This window comes from Malaclemys terrapin, chromosome 5, assembly GCF_027887155.1.
Source record: "Malaclemys terrapin pileata isolate rMalTer1 chromosome 5, rMalTer1.hap1, whole genome shotgun sequence".
In the NCBI taxonomy this organism is placed as follows: Eukaryota; Metazoa; Chordata; order Testudines; family Emydidae; genus Malaclemys; species Malaclemys terrapin.
In genome coordinates this window covers 102,796,212-102,823,540 of record NC_071509.1, presented here as the reverse complement: position 1 = coordinate 102,823,540, position 27,329 = coordinate 102,796,212, and the positions used below count along the sequence as shown (strand labels likewise).

Below are 27,329 nucleotides of genomic sequence, written 5' to 3'. Positions count from 1 at the left end.
TTCTAACTAATTTTTTCTCATCTTAGATATATTTGCAGCATTGTTTGTGACCAAGCTGCGTACGAGACATTTGAATTTTTTTTCACAGTTTGTTATAGCTTTTACTGCTACTTCTTGTAAGTATTCTGCTGTGTGTGCATTTCCTGATGTATCAATTGTTTCTGTAAGGAAGACATTTCCTTCTTCTGTTGTCACACACACACATACGACAGGATCATTGTGGACATTGCTCTACCCATCAAGATTCAGGTTAACAATTTTACCCTGTAGACCTTTTGCACACTGCTCAATTTATCTTTCATACACTTTATCCAGCACTTTATCTGTTGGGTGGACTTAATGATCCTGGTCTTAATGATTAAACCATGTTAATGAAGTGTGGGTTCTCAATCATACGGAAAGGAGAGTTTGCATAAACAAACTGGGTAATTTTTTCATCAATTACCTCTTTTTGTAATCTGCTGGTTCTTATCACAAACTTATCTATGGCTGTTTCTGGATGATGGAGATTTTTTTTTTTTTTTTTTTTTTTTTTTTTTTTGGCTACAGGTGATATACTGTGGCTATGTGACGTACATAATGTGACTGAAACACTATCATTGACAGATAACTCTGAAACTATAGAAATTGATGGTGATCTTGAAGGTGGATAGTCTTCAGAATCCTGTATGTTGAGGATGGATTCTCCTAAACAAAATATGTCAATGCAGTATTATTACCATACTGCTCATTTAGTATTACTCATTGCATTCACTGACACTCAGTACTGCTTTAAAAGTGAAATTGTAAAAGGAAGATCTGCCTATTTCAGTTATTTATTTTTATCACCACTGCATCTCAAATGATAGTACCATAGAGTAACAACTATATTTTTTGCTCAAACATGAGAATTCAAGAATAATCCAGAAGGAAGACAGGCAGTCCTTAATAAAGAAGTATGAAATAAAAAAGTTTACCAACCTGACGATCGTGCATGTTCAGACATGTTCCTTTCATCATCTTCAACTCAGCTTCCTCCTGAGAAGGAACACTTCTCATGATGAAAGAATAGGAGTATTTGTGGCACCTTAGGGTACATCTACACTACAGCGGGGAGTCGATTTAAGATACGCAAATTCAGCTACGTGAATAGCGTAGCTGAATTCGACGTATTGCAGCCGACTTACCCCGTTGTGAGGACGGCGGCAAAATCGACTTCTGCCGCTTTTTGTCGGCGGCGCTTACTACCACCTCCGCTGGTGGAGTTAGAGCACCGATTCGGGGATCGATTGTCGCGTCCCGACGGGACGTGATAAATCGATCCCCGAGAGGTCGATTTCTACCCGCCGATTCAGGCGGGTAGTATAGACCAGACCTTAGAGACTAACAAATTTATTTGAGCATAAAGAATGGGCTGTAGCCCATGAAAGCTTATGCTCAAATAAATTTGTTAGTCTCTAAGGTGCCACAAGTACTCCTGTTCTTTTTGCGAATACAGACTAACACGGCTGCTACTCTGAAACTTCTCATGATGTTGTTTCATTTGCGTAACCAGGCCTTGCATTTCTTTGTTGCACTGTTTGCATTTTGCACACATGCCTGTCTTATCCACAGGTAGAGGAACTTCATTAAAATAATGGGGGGAGGGATATCTCAGTGGTTTGAGCATTGGCCTGCTAAACCCAGGGTTGTGAGTTGAATCGTTGAGGGGGCCATTTAGGGATCTGGGGCAAAAATCTGTCTGGGGATTAGTCCTGCTTTGAGCAGGGGGATGGACTAGATGACCTCCTGAGGTCCCTTCCAACCATGATATTCTATGATTCCCAAACTGGGTCTCTTTTACAGCCTGCTGCCATTATAGGTTTTCCCTTCTAGTGAGAGAATGGTATGGTAGATCTCAAATCAATGAGGCTATTCTCAGAAAGACCTCAAGACTTCTGGAATATGCTGCTCAAACAGTTTCACTTTTGTTTCTACTGCCTGTCCCTCCCTTCTCACATTTATCTCCAGACTTCTTCTCCTTGTCCAGATCTATTCCGCTCTCCCTCTTCCCCCCCCATCTTCTGTTCGTTGAACTTTTTGAAACTTTTTGCACTTTTAGAGAGAGGTAAGGGATTGACTCTGTGTACACAAATTTGCAGAGGGACAATAAGGTTGATGTCTGTTATTTCTCACCTCTATATATTATTTATTTAAAAACATTTTTGCTGTTAACAAGCATGTTATCTCTAGAGACACAAATCCACAGTTTGAGAACTGCAAAACTAAGCATCTCTGATGGTATCTTCTAGACTTAGCACGGAGTCCCATTGGGTAGATAGAAAGATTAACCTAAATAATTTATACAGAAGCCCCTGGGACCCTATAAGATTGGGTCTCTAATCCATGAACCATTGGAACTCATTTACAAAACTTTTCTTAAACGTTAAATGAATATATTGTCTCCATACTACGGAATTAGAATTTATAATCCCTATTCCATGATGAGACATTATAGCTCAAAGATGTATCTTAATTAAAAATATCTTTAGATAGGCTTTTTCCTTTTTCAAAAAAATCCAATTTAAATAAAAAAAAAATCAGATTTTTTTTAAAAATCATTGATTTTTATCCACTCTGTATATTATGCTCTCACTAACACTTGTGCAACCCTTCTGACTTCAACAGATTTACACCAATGTAATTTATAGATTTTTAGTAACAATTCTGTTGATAATACATGAGAAGGAACATAATCGGTGTTACGCACCTCCAAGCCAACGAGAATTAAAGGGAGTGAATACTTACTTTGGTCACTAAAGCAAGCAGGTAGGACTCTAAATATGTACATATGTACGAAGATCCACTGAGCAAGAAGACCCAATTTTTACATACTCACTTTCCAGAGTACAAAACTACACTTGTAAAAACCTAATAATATTAAAAAATTAAAAAGCTCTTGCTACTGTGTCCAGCAGCAGAATTTGTAGGAGTAAAAGTTGGGGAAAGTTTCTCTCCAAAAAACACAATGAGGCCTATGCTCCTTATAATCTGTACCAGAAGGAGAGCACAGAAATGGGCATAGCAAAGCCCATGAGACGTGATTCCCATGTAAGCCATTCAACACGATCAGTACATCTGGGGGAAAGACATTTTTGGATCTATTATACCAGTGCTCTATTGGGTCCCTGTTTTGTTTTTGGATGCAATTATAGGTACAGATTTTGCATGGTAAAGCTCTGTGCAGTTTGGGTTCTAGCTGTGTGAGAAACACTCCCCTCCCTGTGCACTGTCACAAGAAAGTAAGATGCATTTTCACTTTTATTCTCTAGCTTTGCCTGCCTGGGCTAAAGGCAGAAAATTTTGATTAGTATGTTTTTAATTTTAAAATTGACTTCCTCTCAATCTAACAGAGCCAAAGTCTGGTGACTTGGAAATAGAGAATGGAAATACTTTCTCCATTTTGTATGTATGAAGTGACTTTTTTTTTTTTCCCCCAATAGCTCTAGAGCATAAGTAGTAGGTGGAAGAAATTTGGTGGAGAGTCCATAGCCTGCAGACATGCTTTACAGTAGTGAAAATAGATTGTGATTTATCAAAGTAATGAGGTGTTGTAAAATATACTTTGTGTACTGTAAAAAAAAAAATACTATGCACAGTGGATTTTTATAATGCCATCTTTTCAAATGTATCTAAGGGATTTAGGTGCATAAGTCCAATTTGAAAATCAGTTATACTAGTGTTCCTAAGTCCTGTAGGGGCTTTTGAAAATCTCCTCCATAACTGTCTACCAATGTTCTATTGCTTTGGCGCAGGAGTATGTTGGTTAGGAAAGTTTTCCTGTGTCTTTTCTGTGATTAATGAAGGTGTGTTGTGAGGCTAAATTGATTAATAAAGTAGAGAAAAGTCTCTAAAGAAAGGAGAAATTCCCTATTCAGTACAGTGTTTGGATGGCATGCAGTTAATGAGGTATGGGGCCACACACTGAATAATTAGGCTTAGAAAAAATTATTGAATAGTTTCTTTGTTCACTGAGTGCTATCCATCTTGTACGTTCTGGCTCTTACTCTGCGTAACACTTAAAAATACTCACCCACGAAAGCTTATGCTCCAATACTTCTGTTAGTCTATAAGGTGCCACAGGACTCTTTGTTGCTTTTTACTTAAAAATATGTGCTTAACTTTAAGCTTGTTAGTAGACCCATTGACTTCTGTGTGCTTAAGTGCTTTACTAGATTGAGGTGAGTACATAGCACCTAACAGGATCCATTAAGGTCTTTTGGGAAAAAAAATAGTACATAGTCTATGCAATTAAAGACTGACTGTATCATAAAGTTTGCACACAAAGGGACAGAGTTAAGGTTCTGTTTGCAGCCTCAGTTTTGGCATTTCTAACTTTTGGGTGCTTCACTTTAGAACTTTAAAAGAACATTAATACCTTTTTAAAATGGAATTTGTCATAGAATTGTTATATCATTGTGGAAATACAGAACTGAAGCTGACTGGAGTGATTACATTTAAAAGTGTTTTCAGTATTTTTTCTTTACTGAAGCAGTAAGAGCTTGCAGATTACTTTCATCAGAATAACAACGAGGAGTCAGGTGGCACCTTAAAGAATGAGAGATTTATTTGGGTTTTCGTTACCCATGAAAGCGTATGCCCAAATAAATCTGTCAGTCTTTAAGGTACCACCAGACTCCTTGTTGTTTTTCTGGATACAGACTAACACGGCTACCCCTTTCATATTTAATCAGAATGTTAATTGACTTCACTTCCACTTAACACAGGGAGATGTTACTAAAGGAAAGGGATTCCAAAAGAGACATCAGCCATGAGTTTTAAAGGTTGAGAATGAAGAATTTCATTAAATATTTTGGTGCAGTTTTGGTGTAAAATCTTGTCTCCAGTTACTTCAGATGATGGTGCTTTTGCTCCCAACTGCAAATCAAATACATTTTTTAACGATTGATGTTATTGGGAAGCGAAACTGAGGCTGAAGGATGATGCCTAAGTGTACTTGCTGAACCATTAAAAAAAGTTCTAATCTTTATTGGCTCTATGGGTTGTATAATGCTGCTTACCAGAAGATAATAGGTACAAAATCTATTTCCATGACCAGTAGAGTCTGTTTTGAGCGAGGACTGTTGCTAATGGAAAAATGAAATGTTTCATTTATAATAGTTGTGTCTTTAAATAGTAATGTCAGTGGAGAGGTGGATTAATTTGGTGTCATCAAAGTAAAGTTATGCAATAAGGAAATGAGTATATCAGCACCATTGGCATGTACTATCAGATTGGTCTTTACCCAAAGACCATTGAAGCAAACGGGAGTCTTTCCATTCATTGGCCTTTGGACTTAGCCCAGAATGCCCAAGGAAAATGGAATCCAGTGGAACTGAGATGGCTGTATTGTCTAATAAGTGGTATTGAGAAAGTATCCTTGCTAGGGTTCAGGAGCCTGCAGATCAAAAAACTGAATTGGGAAGTGGAAGGTCCAGGGGATAATGACTTCCTTGGACTTTTTCACTTTGATTGCTCTTTGTTTTTTATTCAAGTGCATGGAAGTTACTTCAGGACAGATGCACCTTGAATTCCGGTTTTTTACCAAGATTTTGTGGGCGTATAGCTATTTTAAATATGAAGGGTTTCTGAATGAATTTCATTTTACAGATCAATACATAGTAATATACTTAGCAGGAATCTGAAATTCACTTCTATATTTAAGGTAATAAGAACAGTAAGATTTTGTAACTGTTTACCTCCAGTTTCACCTTCTTGGATTTTCTTATCAAAAATTTTGTGTAGATTTTCATAATATGATACTTCCTCTCCTTTATTTTATTTTCTTTGATGACAATTAAAATATCATCACTGGCATCTGAGTTAGCATTCACAGAAATGAATGAGGCAGTTCTAATCTTAATCTCAAAGCTATTGTTAAGGATTCTTTGCAAACTCAAGCAGGCATCTCTGCGTCAGTTATATACACTTATCATTTTCAAATTTTTCTTTGCAACCATGATAGCTAGAGACGGTGTTGGGCGTGCTGCTTTTCAGATTAGATATAAACCCAAAGGTCCTGACCACTTGTGGTCATTCAAAATCATTCACTTTTGGCAAGGGTAGAGAGGTTAATCCCAACTTCCTGGCTAAATTATTTGGGTGATTACATTCTGCTTTCTTAAATTGAAATTTATATTGGATATGGTGTTCTTTCACTTCTTGTTCCAGGGACATGTCAGTTCAACTTCCTCTACGTGGCAGATTTATACACAGTGTTCCCTTTCTCAAGGGATTAGAGAGTTAACACGATTCCTGACATTAGTTGGTGTGTTTACACCTTGCATTTCTATTTTTTAAGGTGAGAGGACCTTCAAGTGTGATCACTGTGATGCTACCTTCAAAAGGAAGGACACGTTAAATGTTCACATCCAAGTTGTGCATGATGGACATAAGAAATATAAATGTGATCTGTGTGACAAAGCCTTTGTTACACCTTCAGTGCTTAAGAGTCATAAAAAAGTGAGTATAATCAACTCCCCTGCATTTTCATTCATTTCCTTGTTTGTTTACCCTCAAGACTGTGTCTAAACATAATATCCCTCAATGTTCCTGTATGGTGGTTTTTTTCAGTAAAAAGTTATCCGTTATTGTTAACAAGAACAAACATAATGTATTGAAATAAGCAAACTGGGATTGCTGGTGGCATCCAGAGTTTAAAAGGTTCATAGGTAAAAGTCCTTTCTAAACACTCCAGCATTGGGTGTGTAGCAGAGGTGACTTGTTGCACTGCTCTTACAGCACTCCTATCTACCAGTCCATAGAGCGGCATTGGTGTCAGCTATAGAAGAGGCCACTTGCTCACCTTCCTGGCCAGAGGTAAGGTGTCAGCTTAAGTAGTTGTTAATAGGAGTGAATGTGGAGAAAGTAACTGAACAAAATGACCAGCCACAATAAATGATCTCCAGTGCTGCCACTAAATGTAGAATGAGAGAATCTGCTAAAAAACATTGTGTATGTATTCTTAACTTTACAGTTTGAATTGGCGTGTGTGTGTGTGTGTGTGTAAAACAGAAACCCTTATAACTTTTTTTTATAGATTAATAGCAAAACCAAGTGTAATTGTGGTATTTATGTACAGCAATTTAAGCGGGAGACTATACGAAGCACTGATTCTTTACATTATCATTAAGTTCCTACCAAATTCACGGTCCATTGTGGTCAATTTCATGGTTATAGGCTTTTTAAAATATTAAATTTCATGATTTCAGCTATTTAAATCTGAAATTTCACATATTGTAATTGTAGGGGTCCCAACCCAAAAAGAAGTTGGGGGGTGGGGGATGGTGTCACAAGGTTATTGTAGGGGGAGGTTGCCATACTACTACCCTTTCTTCTGCGCTGCAGCTGGCGGTGGTGCTGCCTTCAGAGCTGGGCAGCTGGAGAGCAGCTGGCTGGGAGCCCAGGTCTGAAGGCAGAGCTGCCGCCAGTAGCAGCACAGAAGGATGGCATGGTATGGTATTGCCACCCTTACTTCTGCGCTGCTGCGTGCAGTGCTGGGCTCTCATTCAGTAGCTGGTTTCAGAGTAGCAGCCGTGTTAGTCTGTATCCGCAAAAAGAACAGGAGTACTTGTGGCACCTTAGAGACTAACAAATTTATTAGAGCTTAAGCTTTCGTGGACTACAGCCCACTTCTTCGGATGCATACAGAGTATGTAGCTGCCGCTCTCTGGCTGCCCAGCACTGAAGGCAGCACAGAAGTAAGGGTGGCAATTCCACGACCCCCCTAAAATAACCTTGTGACCCCCCCCCCCCCTGCAACTCCCTTTTGGGTCAGGACCCCCAATTTGAGAAACTCTGGTCTCCCCCCGTGAAATCTGTATAGTATAGGGTAAAAGCACACAAAAGACCAGATTTCATGGGGGGAGACCAGATTTCACAGTCCATGACGTGTTTCATGGCTGTGAGTTTGGTAGGGCTCTAATTATCATGCAAGTGAGTTTAGCATTGAGAATGCTTATACAAACTAACTACAAAAGGGAATTTAAAGTTTGTTGCTATTCTGTCCTTATGTTGTCTTATGGTCAGTGCTTGTGTGTGTGTGTGTGTGTGTGTGTGTGTGTGTGTGTTAGCGCACACCTTTCAGCCCACCGCATAGCCTGGGCTTGATCTCAGACCTCTGAATTCTTGAACATAGTGGACTGTTTCATCATCTTAGCTTTATATGGCACCAAGCACACAGTCACAGATTACAAATAGTAATGGGGCCAGTTAAAGATAGAATGGATTTCTTTGGTTGTTTTTTTAGTTTTTTGTTTGGGTTTTTTACAGTTTTAACCTTTACTTAAATATATTTCAGTGCATTGATGATCTGTTTTTTAATTTACTGGTATCTGTTTTGAAGTCACAATTATCTCATGTACTCACATTTAAATACATATTGTATTACCATTTAATATGTATATTAAAATATTTAATATTTATATTACAATAATGCATAAATGAGAAAATAGTATTTTTTAATATTAACCTTTGATGGACATAGTAGCAAAATCACTGGAACCTTTCCTACGCTACAGCTTCCACCATTGCTACTACCAATGAAGAATTACGGTTATGAAATTGGCTTGTTAACACAAAGCTAGAGAGCATTACTGAAAGAAAGCTGCAATAGAAAAACACATCTATAAGAAGGGACACTTGTGAAAACTGGTAGATGATGGGTGTCTTATGTTTAAGCTTTTCAACAAAGCTGGGGATGGGGAGTTTGGAGAATTCTTGTTCTTTTTCCACATTTAATCTTTTAGTTCTTCCTCTTGTTTCTGGTTCCTTTTTCTTTCTGCTCCATCTCTCCCTCTTTTGGGGATATGCAAAGGACTAGAGCATAGGCAGTTGGCCTAATGGTCACAGCTGGGCTGGTGTCCCCAAGTCAAGGATGGCCATGAAGTGTAGTCAGCAAGCAGGGATCAGAGTAATTGCTAGAGGCAGGATTGATAAGTGAGAGTCAGGGTTAGGGTCAGGCTGGGTCAGAGACTGGAGATCAGCAAGCAAGGTGAGATCTGAAGTCACAGCAGGCCAGAAGTCTGTGCGGCTGTCTGGGCAATTTTCTGGGAAACAGTCAGGATTACATAGTGGGCATGGGCCAATCAGAAGGCCACAGGATGCTATCACTAGAGCTCCTTTAGGCTCCGCAGGAAGTACCGCCCAGTCTCCACAGTACGCCTCGGACATGGCTCTCTATGGCCTCCTGCTGGCAATGTGGGAATGTCAGCTGTCCCAGGCTCTGCAAACCTGGGTTCTAGTTCCATGGATTCTCACAAGATGTGACTCTTTAGGATGTGCCTATCAAACATTAAATACTGTGGCCAGCCCTGCCCCCTCAAGAAAATGGATGCTAGATTTTTGTGAAAAAACATTAACAAATTTCACCCAGTGCTTATTAGTATAGTGTGAGTATGTGGGGATTTTTTTTATGCTTTTGTGTTGATGCTGGTTTATAGTAATTTGGTTATGATTAGTAAATGAAGCTCATTTGCTGAAAGCTTCACTTCTAATTTACTGTATTAGAGCAGATTAAAATAGTAGAATAAGATATTAATTCTTTGGAACAACGATGATCTGCTCTTCCTCCGACAAAGATCATCATGCTCATCAAATGGCTACTTAATTAGATTTTTGTTTGAAACTGCATTACTTTGAGATACCACAACAAAATGGATTGCTTTCAATATCTCAGATTGATTTTTAATTAGTAATGATATGTTGAGTAAACAAAGTACATTAAAATTGTGGTCTCCTCATCAAGAAAACCAAGTTTGTTTTACAATCTATATATTTATTTTTAACCACAATAATACAGAGTGTAAAATCTAAAAATAATCTAAGTATTTTTTTCCATTTTTTCTTTGTTTTAATGAATGAGACAGAAAATGTGTGGAAAGAATTTGTGACCTCTCTCATCTACTACGTATCATCAGGGTTGTGTGTGATTTTTTTTGTTGTTTTTTTTTGAGAGTACAGGAAAAAATTATTTTTAAAATAAGATTGTCATGGAATGCTACAAAAATAGCAGAATCCACCTATAAAAAGATGGGCCTAAGAAGGATAGGGATAGTTTATGCTGCCACTGTCCAATCCTTTATGCATGTAGTTTTCAGCAGACTGGAAACCCTGATCCCTTTATAGGCACTGTTCAATTGCGTAGAGAGTTTGAGGGTAGATCAAAGTTGAGCTACTTTATTCTCTTTAATATATGCTATTATGTCTAAATGTATAGAAATAATTTCTAAAAGGAAAATTATAAACAATAAATATTTAAATACTTGACTTTATTATTAAACTAATAGGATTTAAATACATTAATATACTTTATACTATATAATATTTATGTAAACAAACTTAATGTAAGGAACAAATAGAAGGGTCTTTAAAAAAACACTTCTGGGGACACTGTTTACCTAAAACACAGTGAGCATATGTTTATAGCCGTAGTTATGAAAATGCGAACTTGCCCTTAACACTGTCAAAACATGACGGAGGAAATAAGTCATTCCTATTAGTTATACACATTGCTAGAAGTTTTGTGGGATAACCTGACCAATCCATTTCTTCCCTTAATCAGCCCTTGCGTCTAGTATTATGCTTTGAAAGAATGTTACTCCTTGATATGCTCAGTAGGACTGATGAATGATGGAACTCTAGTCCCTCTTCCAGGGGACTTCTGAGTTTCAGGTTCTCAAAAAAACAATGTCACCACATCCTTTCTTGAGCTGCAGGGAAATACAGTATCTCAATTGCCTTCTTTTCAACTGGTTTCTTCCTGTCTGTTACCTAAGGAGAACCTCAGACTTGCAATTCTGTCTTGGCAAAACAATGCCATCATTCAGAATGTTCTTTAATTTGTTGGTGTTATCCCCTTCACAAAGCGTTATGCCAACTCTTTTTCTTTAATTTTGTACATATGCAGTACTTGCTAGAGCGAGGCACATTGTAAGCATTTGTTCATGTACACCTTCCTTGTCACACTGTGCACTTCTGTATATGGCCTACGACATCTCTGCTTTCCAGTTGTAAGCAGTTTTCAGATGAAGATGGACATCCTGCAAACTATGGAATGGTTTTGTTTTGTGTAACTAATTCCCTTTTGAAGACTAGAAAAAGCTGCCAAACTCCTTTTCACCCATGACTGGTCTCAGACACGGTTTGAACACAGGAGTCCAAAGGTGAATAGCTAGTGTAGAAATACATTGTGCTCCTTAGCTTTTCCTTTCTTATGTAACTGTTTACAAATGATCAGTCATTTCTTTATTAAGGGCCCCATGCAGGAAGGTGCTGAACCACTTAACTCCCACTGGAATGAGTAGGAGACACGGCCACTTAACAAATCTCAGGATCATGGCCTATAAGAGATGCCTTTGTGACTGTTTTTTGAAGCTTTTGGTTTATTTTCTATTAATTTTTCTATTAAAAGATTAATTTTAATTTCAAATGCATCTCTTCAACACTGATCTGAAGTCCTTTATTAAGTCTTTTTACAGGCAAATCTCCTATTCAAGTTCATAGGAGCTTTGCATGTGTAAGACCTGAGAAGTGACTTCAGAATCAGACCCTACTGTATGGTATGTATCTTTCTGTTTTAAGTTTTATACCTTCATTTTAAAATAGCTGAGATGGCAAGTAGTATAGAATTCTGATCCGCACACTAATATGGTTTGTGGAAAAAATGGAAAATGTTAAGGATGTAAATATAGCATACAAAATATCTTGTATACTTACAGATAATGGCATCTGTTTCTTTTAATTCCTTTTAACTGAATTTCTGAAGCTACAAAAACATTTCAGAGATGTGCTAATGATGACAGAATTTAATTAGTCTTAATTCTTATATTTTCAAAGTTTGAATGAAATGGTAATAGTTGCTCCTTCTTTGATGAATATGAATCTATGCTGGTATATTTGTGCATTTAGATTTGAATACGTATAATTTATATAAGAACTCTGATACTAACTATACAGTGATCAATGTCATAGAGATATTTATATGTTGCACATACACACACTTTTATATATTTGTGTGCATAAATATATATGCACGCAGAGACATAATTATATATGAGTCAACATTTTGAAAAATGGCTTCTAATTTTGTGGGCACAATCATATGTCCCTCCTCAAAAGATACAATTTGTGGTTGCAAAACGCAGTTGCTTTGTGTGCAAATCTGAGAGATATCTGTCCAGCTTGTGCTCATGCAGATGTTTGAAGTAATTGTGTCTTTTATGGGTGCAGTTAACGGTAATGAAAACTGTTGGTACAAATTTACAACATTGATGTCTGATGAAAGATATTTCTCATAATTTGCATGTAACATTTGTTTTAAAAGCACATTAAATCCTTTATTTGAGAAATAGAAATACTATTGTCAAACCGAGGTCATTGGATGATGATTTTTGTGTGTGTGTGCAACGTTGGTCTAATTATGCAGGGGAAAATCCTGAAGGGTGTACCAAGTGATAGCCAGGAAAAACACCATATGAGATTTTGAGAGGTTACATAATAATTAGACATGGACTAAGCCCTTTGTCTAAAAGTGCCTTCCCACAGCCCCTTGAACTTGGAGGCAATTCAGATCTCAATCTAGATCTAAACTTAAGCCCATCTCTAATAATAACTTTGTAACTGTTACCTGGTGAATAAAGTCCTTTTGACAGCTGAACATCACTCTACAATGTAGCCAGGACCTTAAGGCCCAATATCCCCAAAGAGAACCGTTGTCCTAACTATAAATCCCACCCCCACATCCAAACTAGTCCTTTACCTTCTGAAGAACTTGGTTGATATGAAAAAGTGTCTGTCTTATTGTTATCACTAAGTATTCTGTGCATTATAAAATAGAAAATTGTGTAAGAGTCAAACCTCCAAATTCTAAAGTTTTTACTTATTCCTCACATCAGCAAATATTCCTTTGAACTCAATGGAGTTTTGCTGCAGTAAGTACTGAGTGAGAACTTCAGGGTATGTGACCCATAATTTTAACAGTTTTTATTGTTAAGATAGTTTTAAAAATATACTCTCATTTTAACCCCAGGTGACACTAAGGAGTTAGATCTAAGAAGCCAAGTTAGTCCCAATGAAGGGACTTATTGTTCTTTATTTTTCTTTTCATCCACGTGTATTAGTCACACAAACTTGAATGGAGAATTGATCCATAGTATATCTAAGATTCAGATTGCAGGTTTTTTTTTTTTTTTTAATGCTTTCCAATTAATTTTCTCTTTTCCTTGTTGAGAGATCCTTCTAAGGATGAATCATAAGATCTGAGGAGCATAAATATCAAATTGAGTTACTGACAGGTTCTGTGTAAATAAATACCAGACTTTAAACTTATTCCTAAAAATATTTTTTTTAATTAAAAACTAGATAACTAGTTTTTATTTTAAAAAACGAGAAGTACCTGTCCTTTATCCCGTTGGTCCCTTTGGTTCATTCTCTATTGTAACCACTACCATTTTGTGCTGCTATTACAAATAAGACTGGGCATTTATTTGAGCAACCAAGAACTCCTGCGGAAGTTATGTATTGCTTCAGGGAATCCTGTGATTTTTGGTTCTTTGGACTGAATTAGTAGTTGTCTATCTGGAATCCCCCAATGTTGCCATAAAAGATATATAAAACTTCTAAACAACCTTATCCTAATCAAGAGGGATTTAACATTCATATCCCTGGCATCATGGAGTGAAAAGTGCATGTTTGTTGGATTTTGAAACTGTATCCCATTTACTTTAACTTCAACTACAGTATAATGCATACCATGTGAGTTAAGGTATTTACTGAAGAATAAAGAATATATAACTTTATAATGCTGAGGATTTTTCAATCAAAATGAGCATTAATTTCCTGACCTGTGAAGAATTAAATGCAAAGTTTTAAAAACTGAATTTGTCAGTGGGATGAACAGTTTAGTAATCTTACCTCTGCTATCCCATTTGAAATAAAGTCAGGAATCCTAAATGAAGAATGTTAATGTTTTCAAACAACTCCCCATAGACGGGTAGACACCATCCTGTGTGTATACAATTCAGTAGACAGATAAATCTTTATTCAGAAAAGAAGGCTAGAGGTAGCCCTGAGATGGCTAGTGTTCAGGTTATTTGTGAGGTAACATGGTGATGCTCACTTTGTAACTGCTAGATGGAATACCTTTTAATTCCAACAAAACATATGTTCAAATGAAAAGCCGTTTCATTGTGGGAAGATAATCAGTTTGAGCTTATTGAATGTTTTCTGCTTTTTCAAAATTAATATTTTGATGTTACCTTTTATTTTTGTATTGAAAACATTTTTGTCTAGATATTCCTGATATTATGAGTAGTAAATACACAGTTTAGACACAAGTACAGTCAAATAACTTCAAATGACTAATTGTTACTGTCAATAATTGTTAAAGTAAAAAATTAAATAAGGGCCAGATTTTGACATCCTTACTGTCTTTGAGTAGTACCTTCCATCATGAGTAGTCACATTAAGTAAATGTGCTTACGTGTGGAATAAGTTGCTATAAATCAATCTGTGCTGTTAGTTTCAGCAACATAGAATGTTTAGAACCAAATGGGAGAGCATCTTTTCTAGGTTAGTTTGAGCTATACTGTTAGACCCCAGTTAAGGAAAACATCCATATTAACATTAAGCACATGCTTAAAATGCTTTCCTGAATTGGGGCCTCAGAGCAATATGTGAAAATCTGCAAGAATCCAGGCCCACAGCTTTCACTGCAAAGTAGTCCTTCTGTTACCTTTATGCTCAGGATGGTAGTTTTGTTCCTTCAGAATAGTGTGCAATATACCAATATGACATTCTAGTCATAAAAGAACCAATTATACAAAGGTAGTGAACACGACCTCTAAAATTCTGAATGATCTTAGTTCCCACTGAAGTCAGTGAAAGTTACAAATGCTCAGCATATCACTCAAGATTGTTTTTTATAGTTGATAGGTAAAGGTATTGGCCAGTAAGTACAGTCTTAACTTTTTGATTCTACTGTGTTTCTATGCTGATGCATTTGATAAGATGAGCTATGTCAACATTAAATATCTCACTAAGGCTTTTAATAAGTAAAGTAAACATGGAAATTGAATTTTTAATCGTTTTAGGAATAAAATTATGGGGTGGGGCAAAGAGACCTTGAGAAAGTCATGTGTTCTGTCTGTGTATGACTGATAGTGAAGTTTATAACCTTAATTAGATTATCAGTCACATTAAATTTAAGAAAACAAGTTAGTGTTTTCATGGTAAAACGTATCTGATCATAAAATACAGAAAAGCTGAAGTAAAGAAATTTGCTGCTCTTTCAGATAATGATGAAAGCAGTTTTCCCAGGAGAGGAGTGTGCTCTTCTATTATCCACAGGGAATTTACTATACGTGTGTACACACATGCACATATCCTTTTGACTTCTTAACTCTTATCTCGGTAAACCTGGCATATAACTGTTAGGAGTAGGAAGCACAGTCTGAAAATATAACTGCATACAAAACTAACTCCAAATAACTATAATTTATTGTCTACAGTATTGCCTAAACATGGCAATCTGTATTTTTCAGATCTGATTTCTTAATTTATGTATGTCACTCAAGTAAATTTAGGTGACGTACATAAATGATAGAGCTGATCTTTTTACACAAAATGTATACCAAATTAAGGGATTTTTCTTGCTGTTTTTAAACCAGCTGATAGTGGTCCAAATAATTTTGAGTATTCAAAATGTAGACTACAATTTTTGTATGGAAAGTGTTTTGAACAAAAAATAGCTAACTATGGTCTAACCTCAAAAGATGCTAAGTATCCAACAGTCTGGGTGGTTATCTCCACTTTTTAGGGTTCCTGAACATCTCGCAAGAAAGTCTGATTTTTATAAGATCTCCAGCGTTGCGTCATTTGGTTCAAACCGGAAATACCACAAGAACACAGTCTTTCACATCATAGTTTGTCTTGAAAATGGAGATACATATGAAAATAATTGTATAGAATTTGAAATTGTTCCCACAGATGTTCATAATTGGTTTATAGCAATTCTTGCCTTGCAACAGACTTTTTCTCTTTCAAAGCTGCCAGTTAACACAAGCGTACCCTGAAATATACACTTGAGTAGATTCCTTATCAAAGTACAATATGCACAAAAATATTTTACAGACATTTCTATAAATGGATGAATCTAATATTTATCATGCATTAAATATAGAGGGTCCAGTCTTGCAACCCATATGTACTGAAGTGAATTAGAGTTTTGTATGTTGAAGGACTGTCCATGTTAGTTGAGTTATATTTAAACTCTACTCAAATTATGTTACAATTCGATCTCATTATTATAAGCCAGTTAGAAACAGAAGTTGTGGAGAGAGTTCTCCCACCCTTTCTCCAAATGAAATTTCATAACACCAATTCCAGTTCTTTTTCCTAGAGAAAAAATTATCTGTAGGACAAATCAAACTCTATTCTATTTTGTAATTAAATAGGACTAGACAAAAACACAAACTTTTAAGCGGTGGGTTCATTTTATTGAGGTTAGTGGTGCCTTGAAGAAATCAATTCACGGTTTCCTGTTTTGTACTGTTAATAGTATTTGGCATTGAAAATACCCTGCCCCCCCAATTGGGTATTTGCAAAAGCACATAAAGATTAATCAAACATTTATAAACCAAACTATTTAAGGAATTATAAACTCAGTGAAACTGTAGTTTGTAAAATAAACCCTGTTTATCAAATCTATCAATAATGGGATTAATTTAGAAACTTTAGCTATTTTGTGGACCAAAAGGACATCCATGATTAATTCTTTAGAATCTCTGCCTGATGGTGTGGAAGGAAATATAAGCTTGGAGGAAAAGAAATACAATAGAGAAAAAACAAAAGAAAAATGGTCAATGTCAAGTATATTGACTCTTCTATGGATCCTAGTTCTTTAAAGCTATGCAAAATCTTCTTTTCTTAACTTTTTTTTCTCTTTCCTTCCCATCCAGACACACACAGGGGAAAAGGAGAAAATTTGCCCATATTGTGGACAGAAGTTTGCAAGCAACGGAACATTAAGAGTTCATATTCGGAGTCATACAGGTACAGTAGCTTATGTGATAAAGAAAATTTAGACATATAACTATATTACAAAAATATTTCTTGCAATCTAAGTACCATTTTACACACAGGCTGACTTAATACAGCATTTTGAGATTCTTAGTGCTCTTTTGCCTGATTAACTTGAAGATCTACAGCTACCATACTTCAAACATAACAATTACAAAAATCCCATTAGACTTTCTGATTACCCATCTGTTTGTCCATGAAAGAACTTTTCTTACTAATCGGCCTGCTGCTCTGGCCTGATTAATTTAGAGCCAAATCCTGCTACCCTTGTTTGTGTAGTTCCACATGACTTGAGTGGAGCTATGACAGTTTGCACCAGTTGAGGATCTGTCCCAGTGACTTGAATGGAACAACTCCCATAAGTAAGGCAAGCAGGATATGTCCCTTAGTGTTTTGAGACATCACCATAGTTCCCACAGTAAAGAATATCGGGCTATCAAATATGGGATTTGATGCATCACTGATTGACTAAAAATTGATTACATATAAATTAGATGGTCAATTTTGTTATTTTCACCTTTGGAAGCAAAAATTGATTCTATAAATATATCACCATGTTAGTGATTTCTGGTTCTTGTGGGCAGTACAAGATGAGGTGAAGTTAGAGAGATGCTTCACACCTGCCAGAATATTAGCGTAAGAGACAAGTTTGGTGAGGGAATATATTTTATTGGATCAGCTTCTGTTGGTGGAAGGGACAAGGTGGCAGGAGACTGGCTCATAGGCAGTCTAGTGGTTGGAGCAGGAATCAGGTCTAGGGCTCGGAGTCCGAATGTCTGAGCACAAAGCCAAAATCGAGTCAGAGATGGTGACTGGAGCCAAAGGTCAAAACTGAGTCAAAATCCAAATGCCAGCGCCAATGGTTGAGACAGAGTCAGAACCAGGGCCAAGGGTCAGAACCAAATTACCTCATGTTAAGGGAGGCAGGAGCAAGGCTGGGACAAGAGTAGGTGCACGACAGGGTCTAGGCTGGAGCAGTGTAGGAGTAAGCAGAAGCAGAGCTTGGAGTAAGGTGAGCACAGGGAGGCAGACAATCTGCGGGTGTGTGCATTATGCAGCCGCTGATCCTCGCAGTTGCTGGGCTTAAGAGCAAGCCACCTGACTGCCATAACCAATCGGGTGATTCTGCTGTGGGCTAGCTGCGATTGTTGGCTGCCTGACAACTGGGCAAGTGCAGCTGCAGGTCCTCATTCCTGAGAGAGTCTTTCAAGCTTACACAGAGCTCTTCTTCAGGTCTGGGGACGGTAACCAGAGTGTCTGAGCTAAATACAAGGTAAGACAGAGTGCTGAGCATAAAGGGTTTATACATGCTATAGGAGACCACTTAAAATGAAGTGGACAGTTAAGGGTTAGCAGGCAGTAGGATGTGTTACAAATTGTCATGAGCCATAAAACCAGTGATGCTGTTCTGCATTTAAGTTCCCCAGCTTGTCTTTTGAGGTGTTGTGCATTGAGGGGCACGTGTTGCGCATTGAGGGGCACATGTTGCAGACAAATTCTAGAATCTACTGAGATTGTTTTTTAGGGACAAGTGGAAGGATCCTTTTGGGGTCTGTCTTGCTGCATTAGGAGAGTGTGGGGGTCACTCTTGCCCTGTTAAGACTCTTTGGCCTGAATTTACAAAAGGAGCTAGGCACCTAAGTCTCTGTTTTGGGACTGCTGCAATGCACAAAACTCCCACTGAACCCTGTAGGTGCCTAAACTCACTTGATGCCTAAGTTTTCAAAATTCCCTAGCGGTCTATGTTTCTGCCTCCCTGTAGGCACCTGGGTACCTATCTGCTGCCTATGCCCTAGAGTAATTTACAAACCAGGGGAAGATAGGCATTCCTCCGCCTAAGGCCTTGGCTACACTTACCAGCTAGTTCGACGGCTGGAAATCGAAGTTCTGGGTTCGACTTATCGCGTCTAGTCTGGACGCGATAAGTCGAACCCGGAAGTGCTTGCCGTCGACTGCGGTACTCCAGCTCGGCGAGAGGAGTACCGCGGAGTCGAGGGGGGAGCCTGCCTGCCGCGTGTGGACCAAGGTAAGTTCGAACTAAGGTACTTCGACTTCAGCTACGTTATTCACGTAGCTGAAGTTGCGTACCTTAGTTCGAATTAGGGGGGGTAGTGTAGACCAAGCCTAAGTCGTGTGCAGGGCTCAATCCAGTAAGCATACTCAGAGAGCACCTACTGGATCCAGGCCCCTTGGGTGAGTTCACACAAAGCAGCTGGTGTTGAGCAGGTCCCAGTGGGTAGGGTACTCAGCTGGGATATAGAGGACTACTAGCTGAAGTCCCCTTTCCACCTGAGGAGGAAAAGGGATTTGAACTGGAATCTGTTCAGGTGAGTGCTGTAATCATTGGTCTGTGGGATATTCTGGTATGCAGCTCCCTCAAGCTCTCCTGGTGAAGCTGTTGGATTCTGAATAAATAGTAATTGAAGCAGAGGGACTGTATCCTCGGTCTCCCACCTCCCAGATGAATGCTCTAATCATCAGACTATAGAGTGATTCTAAAGCTTGTACTTCCTCTCGGGCCCAAATGACTCTGGGAGAAAATGGAAACATACTAATCTTCTTGTGACCATTATTAAATCTTCATAAATGAAAAGGGTGCCAACAGCAGGATCTCTCGAATCTAAACCCTTTCAAATTTCAGATAAAGCAGTATGGGTTTGAATCCCTAGATCTGAACTTCACCCCTATCTTTTGGTTTCTGGGTTGAATCCGGAATGGGGCCTGTTTCCTAGTTCGTTTTGATATGGCTGAAATCTCCCAAGAAACTTGCAAAATTGCAAGAGTATAAAATCCAAATTCAGACCCAAGTCTTGATCCAGCCTCAGAGTCTAACGATATCCTATATCTAATCCAAATCCAAACACTTCATTCCTAAACCCAACTCTACTCAAAGTTGGTTTTGTCACAAAGTCTCTTTCATTATAATGTCCTGATACCCATTTGTGTGTGTGCCACATAATCTTATATACATAATTATACCCAAGCCATATTATTATTTTCAGTGTACACAAGATTTATACAAACATGCTGAAAAACAAATCAGTCATACTGGAGGATTTCAGTTACCAAACACTACAGATTCAATTCAAGGAATTGGCATGTAGCTGAAAGTTTTAGTGATATTTTGCTTCCAGCATGAAAGGATGTAGGTTTGAGTTTGACATGCAAAGCTGCTGTTAACAAATAGGCTTCCTGTGACAGTCTGTTCACTTTTGCATAAACAAATTTGGGTAGTAGGAAGATGACAGCATGTGTATGTTTAATCACTTGGCTTTCTACTATGTTTGGTAAAAGTCTTAATCACTTCCCAATATCATGGCTATCGGTTAAGATAAAAGCTGTTTGTTTGTTTTTGTGATACAGTTCACAGTTCTAAATGCATCCAGTGCAGGATATTGGTAATTTCAATGGTCCCATATCTGATCATGTAGCCAGACAAAAATCTTTTATGGAATGGCTAAAAGGATGAAATTAATTTATATTTTTAGCTTTTATTCTCTAATGAATGTGAAAGTTATCCCTCATAGCAGGTGTAAAAAAGAGAATTCTGCTGAAATAGTTGTATATAGTTTAGCTAAAGAAAATAAAAGACAAACTAGAAACAGAAAAGGAAATTAAGGCCAGGGCAGGCATAATAAATAATTGCAGTGCAACCTCTCCTTTCCTCCTTCTCTTTCTGCATGTTCTGTCTCTGACAACCCAACTTCTCAAACTCTTTGCAAGACTTTCATCCACAAGCTTAACCCCATATCTCTTCCTCCTTCTATCCCTAATTTATCTGTATTTCTTCTTTTGTCCTCCATATCTGTTTCTTCCACAACATTACAAGCAATGGGAGCTTCAGGTGCTCTCTGAAGTGTGAAGGGCAGCAACCCACTTTCCCTGCCCTCCCCTCCTCTTCTCCTCCCCCCAAAAGTAGAGAAAATGGCCTGTGGGTGAAAGAAGCCCGTGGTGGCTCTGCCCTCTCCAGGAAGCACTAAACACCTCACCCTTGAGGGGAACATGTGAAAGAATTTGGGGGCGGGATTGTGTGTTACTGTACAGCCTCTAGCAAAATGGAATCCCAGCCTAACTGGGATCTTTGGGTGCTTTCACAATACAGATAATTAAATATAACTCTAGTAAGGAAATGAGCATGATCTAATATATGTTGGCTTTATACTTTATTTCTGTTTCATAATAGCATTATAAAGCACTGTAGGTCTCACATATAGTTCATAGCAGAACCACCCTCCCTTATAAAACATTCTGTACATTCTGTACAGACCTGTTCTGTCTTCTGAAGAAGTGTTTTTTTACCCACCAAAGCTTATGCCCAAATAAATCTGTTAGTCTTTAAGGTGCCACCGGACTCCTTGCTGTTTTTATGGATACAGACTAACATGGCTACCCCCTGATACTAGACCACGTGTGCCACCAAGATGAATTATTAAAGTTGTCAAAAAGGGGAGATGGTCCACAATGAACAGCAATCTGTACTTCTCCAGTTAATTGAAAGGGTCAAAGTAGTGCTTCATCTTCTGAGGGGCTACATCACTGCAAAGGGAAATATGAGTTGCCAGTGAAGGGAATCCCTGTCATCAGAAAGCAATGCAAAAAGTCAAGAAGTCTTTTGATGGCCTTTAATAAAGTTCATTACTTTGAACTGCTCTGGGAAAGACCTGACACAGGTTTTTAGGAGATTTTTCTGAGCAGTAAGAGAGCTTGGCTGCATATTAAACATGAAGCCATGGTTTCTAAACGTTGCAATAATTTTGAAGACTTCATGCTGTTGGCATCCACTAAACACTGTGTTTTTGAATTAAATCAATGCGAAATTATACCCTCCTATGTTTGTCATCACATTTCTGCATATCTCATTTCGTCCTGAGCTCTGAATGAAACAATCCATCTTTCTGGGTCACACACACACATCCCCCAGCCAGGGCTGAGTTTTGACCAAGACTGAATATCACAGTTATGAATGTCTCAGAAATGCCCCCAGGCCTTAGTGATTACAGCTGACATGGCTGGTGTCCCAATTCAGTGACGTGGGTTGTCATGTTCTCTCAGCATGAGTACTGGTGATTCATGTTGTATATAACTATGTTCAGCGGGGCTTGTCCTGTTTTGAATGAGATAAATCCAGGCACACACGGGCTCAGATTAATTTTCTTTTATTAGTTGGGGCTCTAGCATCCTGCACTAATCCACACTGAACTCCTACATGGGATGCTCATGTTACAACACTACGTTGGTCTGAAAGAGACATACCATTACAAGTCTTATGTTATGGATCCAGTATTATCATATGATATATTGTATTTATTTTATATGACCTATTGTGACCCCCCTTGACCCCATTTACAATCTCACCATGAGCCACAGTTTGAAAGACCCTTATTTACAAAGTATCTTTCACAAGCACTGTAACCCATCTCTAAAATTTTAAAGCAAACGTCTTCACTGTTATTTAATACATGGCACATGTTCTCAAATGGTGTTACTCACAGATGTGTGCACGCTCCCTCAATAAGCAATTTTCTGTTCTCTTTTATCTTAGAATAGGACTCTGTAAATGAGGCCTAACAGTACTTGCCCTTTCAGCTGTAACTGCCAGTTTGGGGTGAGTGAAGCCGTCTGTGTATGCATGTGTATAAAAAGGTGGATGTTTGGGTCTGAGCCTGGCATATTGCTCTGTAATTCATCATCTGGGTTTCCAGCCCTGGAATGACAGAGACAGCACTCTGTAGGTCAGCTGAAACACTATAGCACATTCTCTCCCTGCTATATCCTGTTGGTTTATGGCTTCTCAGGGTCAGAGGGAGCTGGGGTTAATTCAGCAAAAGAATCCTCTGACTGTGACATAAATTCCATTGATTGTTCATAAATTGTGAAAGAAATTCTATGAACTGCTTTTTGGGGTTATAAAGCTATGGGCCAGGAGGTTAATTATTTGCCTAAAGTTTCAACCAACTTTCAGTGCTAACAGATACCGGCTGTTGTTTGTGCTTTCTTGGGTCTACCTTTACACACACTTATTTAAATGTGATAATAAATCACTGTCTCATATTTAAAAAAATAGTTGTGTGGCTGGTCTCCTAATTGATTATGCCATTTAAATAAAGAATAGAAACGCTTAGGATACTGTATTTGAAGTTGTTGTGCATTACAGTTTGGTGTGTGATGAGTTTATTTTTACAGCTACTTTTTTTTCAATACATAGTAGCAAGGATGTGCTGAGTGTCAAGTCATTCCATTCTTTACCAGTTCCAATAAACAGGATTTGGGGGCCGGTGATGGACGATCGATGATCTTGCTCATCAGATTTTTGAAGATATTCATGCATCTGATGATGAGTTAAGCATAGAGGGATAGACTTGATTCTTTCTCTGTCCTTTCCCCCCCCCCCCCCCACAATTTTAGCCAAGGAGCCTAATCCAAAAGCTTAATTAAGTCAATAGAAGGACTCCCAAAGAACTTACTTTGGATAAGCCCCTAAATGTTATCCCAACATATTTCTTTCTTTAATGTTATATCTTTTAAAATTAATCCATAGCATAGAGTATAGCTTTCCTATATATTGTCACACTCTCTGTACAATAAGCTAGCTTTTAATTCTTGAAATAATGTTGAGAGAATTCCTTTTAGCTCTAATTCAGAGTAGATAAATTACAGGTAATACTAAAGTTGCATTAAAGTGACAAAATCAACTAGAACCTTGATTCTACATCTTAATTGTCAAAATATAAAGGTTTTTCTTCCCATTGTTTTCTTTTCCATATTTAATACATTTTTGGCAGTGTTCTGAAGCTCTTTTCATACTTTTAGAAAATCATATTTGAAGATATTTCCCCCTTCACGTGGACGCAACTGTGTTTAAAAATTGAGGGCCAAATTCTGCTCTGTTATATTATGCAACTTGTTAATATGAATTGCACAGATATAATTAAGACCAGAATTGGCTCTGCATATCAGTATCTTTATGCATCCGTATCTCATCCATGAACAGCTTCCAAATGTCTTTAAATAGGTTGTCTCTGTTCAATAACCTGTAGATACGCTTTTTTTTAAACCAATAGATGAAAAAAAGAGATCAAGACCCAAAGCTAAGGACTCTGCATTCCTAAACCTTTCAGCTTATACATCATTATTCTATTTATCTCCATGCAAGAGTTATATCTTCAAAAATACCTGTAAAGTCTCATGAAGCTGTCAGCTTCTTGTTGTCTACTACTAGTGGATGAGAAAGATATATTCTTAGAAAGAATAGTTTTCTTGAATGCAAGAAACTTCTTTAGATCAAATGAGTTACACACCTAATAGTTTGATTAATGTGTATAGTTTAAAAGAATACCAGCACTGGGTTCACTGAGGTCATAGGTTTTAATGCTCCTTTCTTGGGGAAGCAAAATCATTCCATTCCACTGATAGGTGCAAAGAATCAAACTTGAGCTGTTCTCATTCTTTTAAGTAATGTGTGGTAGAGTTATGGCTAAAATTATTAATTTGATTATAAAACTAGTAATGTTCTCTGTCTGATTAATAATTTGCTTCTTCCTTTATTGCCACAATTCAAATAACTTATTGACTTTTGCAGAATTGTAATTTCTGATTGGCCTTTGACTTTTAAAACAAACAAACAAAACTCCTACCATATGATAAAGCTTTTGATGGTCCATCCTGGTTGGATGCTTATCTGAAACTAATCTAGACTCTTCAAACCTCTTCACTCTGTAAAATTAAACTAGAAATCTCCAAGAACAGACTTTCTCTATTGTCGCTCTAATGCCCAAGCATAAGGGATGGCTGAGCACATAAAAAGTAAAAAAATACTAAAAGGTCCGGTTAAAACAACCTGAAAAACTGTTCTTTCCAAAAAAGAAAAGAAATCAGGATTTCCCTTTTGGTGGTTCTAATTTTACTTGAGAGTAGGAACACATTTGGTTGAGTCACAGAAAAGCAGTTATGGTTCTCCCTTGTAGCTGAGGATATACACGTGTTGCCTCTTGGCTAGGGAACATCCACAACAAAAAGGTTCTGTTTTTATAATCAGGGGAGCAAAAACAAAATACAGAAATACTTGGCCACTTGTGTTCAGATCATATCCAGTTAGAATCCTGATTAGAATGTAGGAAGTATAGGTCCTTTCAACAAGAAACCTCCAGCCCAAGAAACACCTCTTAATGAACCACAGCTGAAGACCTTTTCTCCATTTTTGGCAGGTAATGGAATCATTATGTCCCAATGCAAGATCTCTTCTCTCACCCCAATGAAGGAATATAACCCCACCCCTCATATCCAGCTAAGTTCAGGGTATATAATTGCACGAGAATTTTGGCTTTTCTGGTTCTGGTCCCAATTGGAAACCAGAAATATTTGAAAACCTGTATTGTATCTTTCAAACCATTATAAAATAGCTTGGCTTTTGACATGAGAGAAATTTTTAAGCTATTACTAAATGGTTTTGTTTATCCCTGCTGAAGCCCTGAACATCCAATGGTACATTTAAATGATTGATGTTAAACCAAATGAGCAAAATATTTGGGAAGGGTAAAAATACCCCTCTTATTTATTGTCTGCTCTATGCTTTGAGCCTAATTGTCTAGTTTGTAAACAGAACAGTTAGGTACAGTGGTTGGCCAAGCTCACTGCTTGAATACTGACCCATTTGGTATTACCCAGTTTGGCCTTGTTAGTATCCAGTAGTAACAATTTAAAAAGTGCCTTATTTACGTAAGCCACACAGGCACATTTGAAAATTTGACCCCATAACTGTAAAATTGGAGAAATGGAAATTGCACCTTATTTGCAATGAGATTTTTATCTCCTCTGAGTCCATATATCATTTTACACTTCATTTAGACATAAATACTTAACTGAATATTATCTTAAAGTATTTGGAAGTTGAAAAAGTGCTAGAGAAATCAATATTAAGTATTTAATCTTCACAAGATAATCCATCTGTGTGGTGATTTTTGTTCCCACTATTCCTTGTTAAAGTCAATGGGAGCTGTGCCATTGATTTCAGTAGACAGTGAATCATTTCTTAGTGACTGTGTTTTTTTCCTCTCTTTCTCTTTCCCTCTGTAGGTATGTATATAAAATAATAATCAAATTAATGCTCTATATTCTTATGAACACAAAACTCCTATTTACTTTAGTGGGGGTTCAAGGTGTGGAACTGTAGCAGTATAAAGTGTATGTGTAAAGAGTGAGGCATTCCAGAACAGATAAAATTCTAAGCATATGCCACAGATTATAATTTTGTTCTATCTTTTAACCTTTTGCCCATCTCAACTTGCTATTGAATGCTGTCATCACCCCACATTATCTCTGACTAAAAGGGGCTCTTGCAACTCCCTTTCTGGACTGCCCTATTGATCACCTGGTAGGGGGTGTTGCATATGTGATCCAGATGTCCCTGTTGCATAACCACTTCTCCCCAGGAGAATTGTCTCCATTCCACCAGAATTGTGTGGTGATGGATTTTTTTTTTTTTTTTTAAACTCTAATCAACTTTAGGCTGCTCTCAAATCAGGTATTTAAACCCAGGGAATTTCAGAGCTGCAGTTCAACAAAGTCCCTTTGAAAATCATCTTTTAAAAATAATACACTTAAAATGCCCCTTCTATAGAGCCTCTAGTAATCTTTATAAGACAAGTTCATTGCAGGTATATGAGTTGATCCTACAAGATGCTAAGTGCCTTATGGAAGGTTCTGAGCGTCCTCAACACTCGGCAGGATTGGCTCCTTAAAAATAATTTCCTGTAAGATCATTTAAAAAAACACATTTTATTTTGAATTAAGCACATTGGGCCTGATCCAGTGCTCACTGGAATCAGTGGAAAGGCTGCCTCTGGCTTCAGTTGACCCACTGTGCAAAATCTTAAACTGAACCAGCATTCAGGGCTCATATACTTTTAAACATACTATCTGATACATTGGTGCTCTAACTCTGTCAAATTCTAAATTAACTAATATAAAGAAACTCCAGTAAATCAGACAGGATGATACAAGGCTAGATGAATCACATATAACACTAATAATTGTAACAAGAAATCACCTATCAGTGAGAGAACAAGCTACACATTAACCATTAGAGGTATCTCATGGATGGATATTAATTTTTTTAAGTGAAATTAAACAAAATGAATGCCAGTGCAATGTAATTAGGCTTGGAAGTATTTGTTTTTTACTGGTAAATGTCAGTAACTATTGATTTCACTGTGTGTACACATGTACACACACACAAT

The 27,329-nt window shown here is 37.6% G+C and overlaps 1 protein-coding gene across 7 annotated transcripts in view; it reads left to right on the top strand.

Annotated features, from left to right (window-relative positions):
- Window positions 1-27,329, top strand: part of PRDM5 (PR/SET domain 5) — a 140,610-nt gene that overhangs the window by 73,029 nt on the left and 40,252 nt on the right. For 4 of the 7 annotated variants that reach the window (XM_054031058.1, XM_054031061.1, XM_054031060.1 and 1 more), the window contains 3 exons: window positions 6,320-6,480; window positions 6,760-6,837; window positions 16,974-17,067. In XM_054031058.1, coding sequence (XP_053887033.1) covers window positions 6,320-6,480; window positions 6,760-6,837; window positions 16,974-17,067 — 333 coding nt within the window. Of the gene's footprint in view, window positions 1-6,319; window positions 6,481-6,759; window positions 6,838-16,973; window positions 17,068-22,636; window positions 22,818-27,329 lie in introns of those variants that run through there. The other 3 variants (XM_054031062.1, XM_054031059.1, XM_054031063.1) reach the window with 2 other exon arrangements.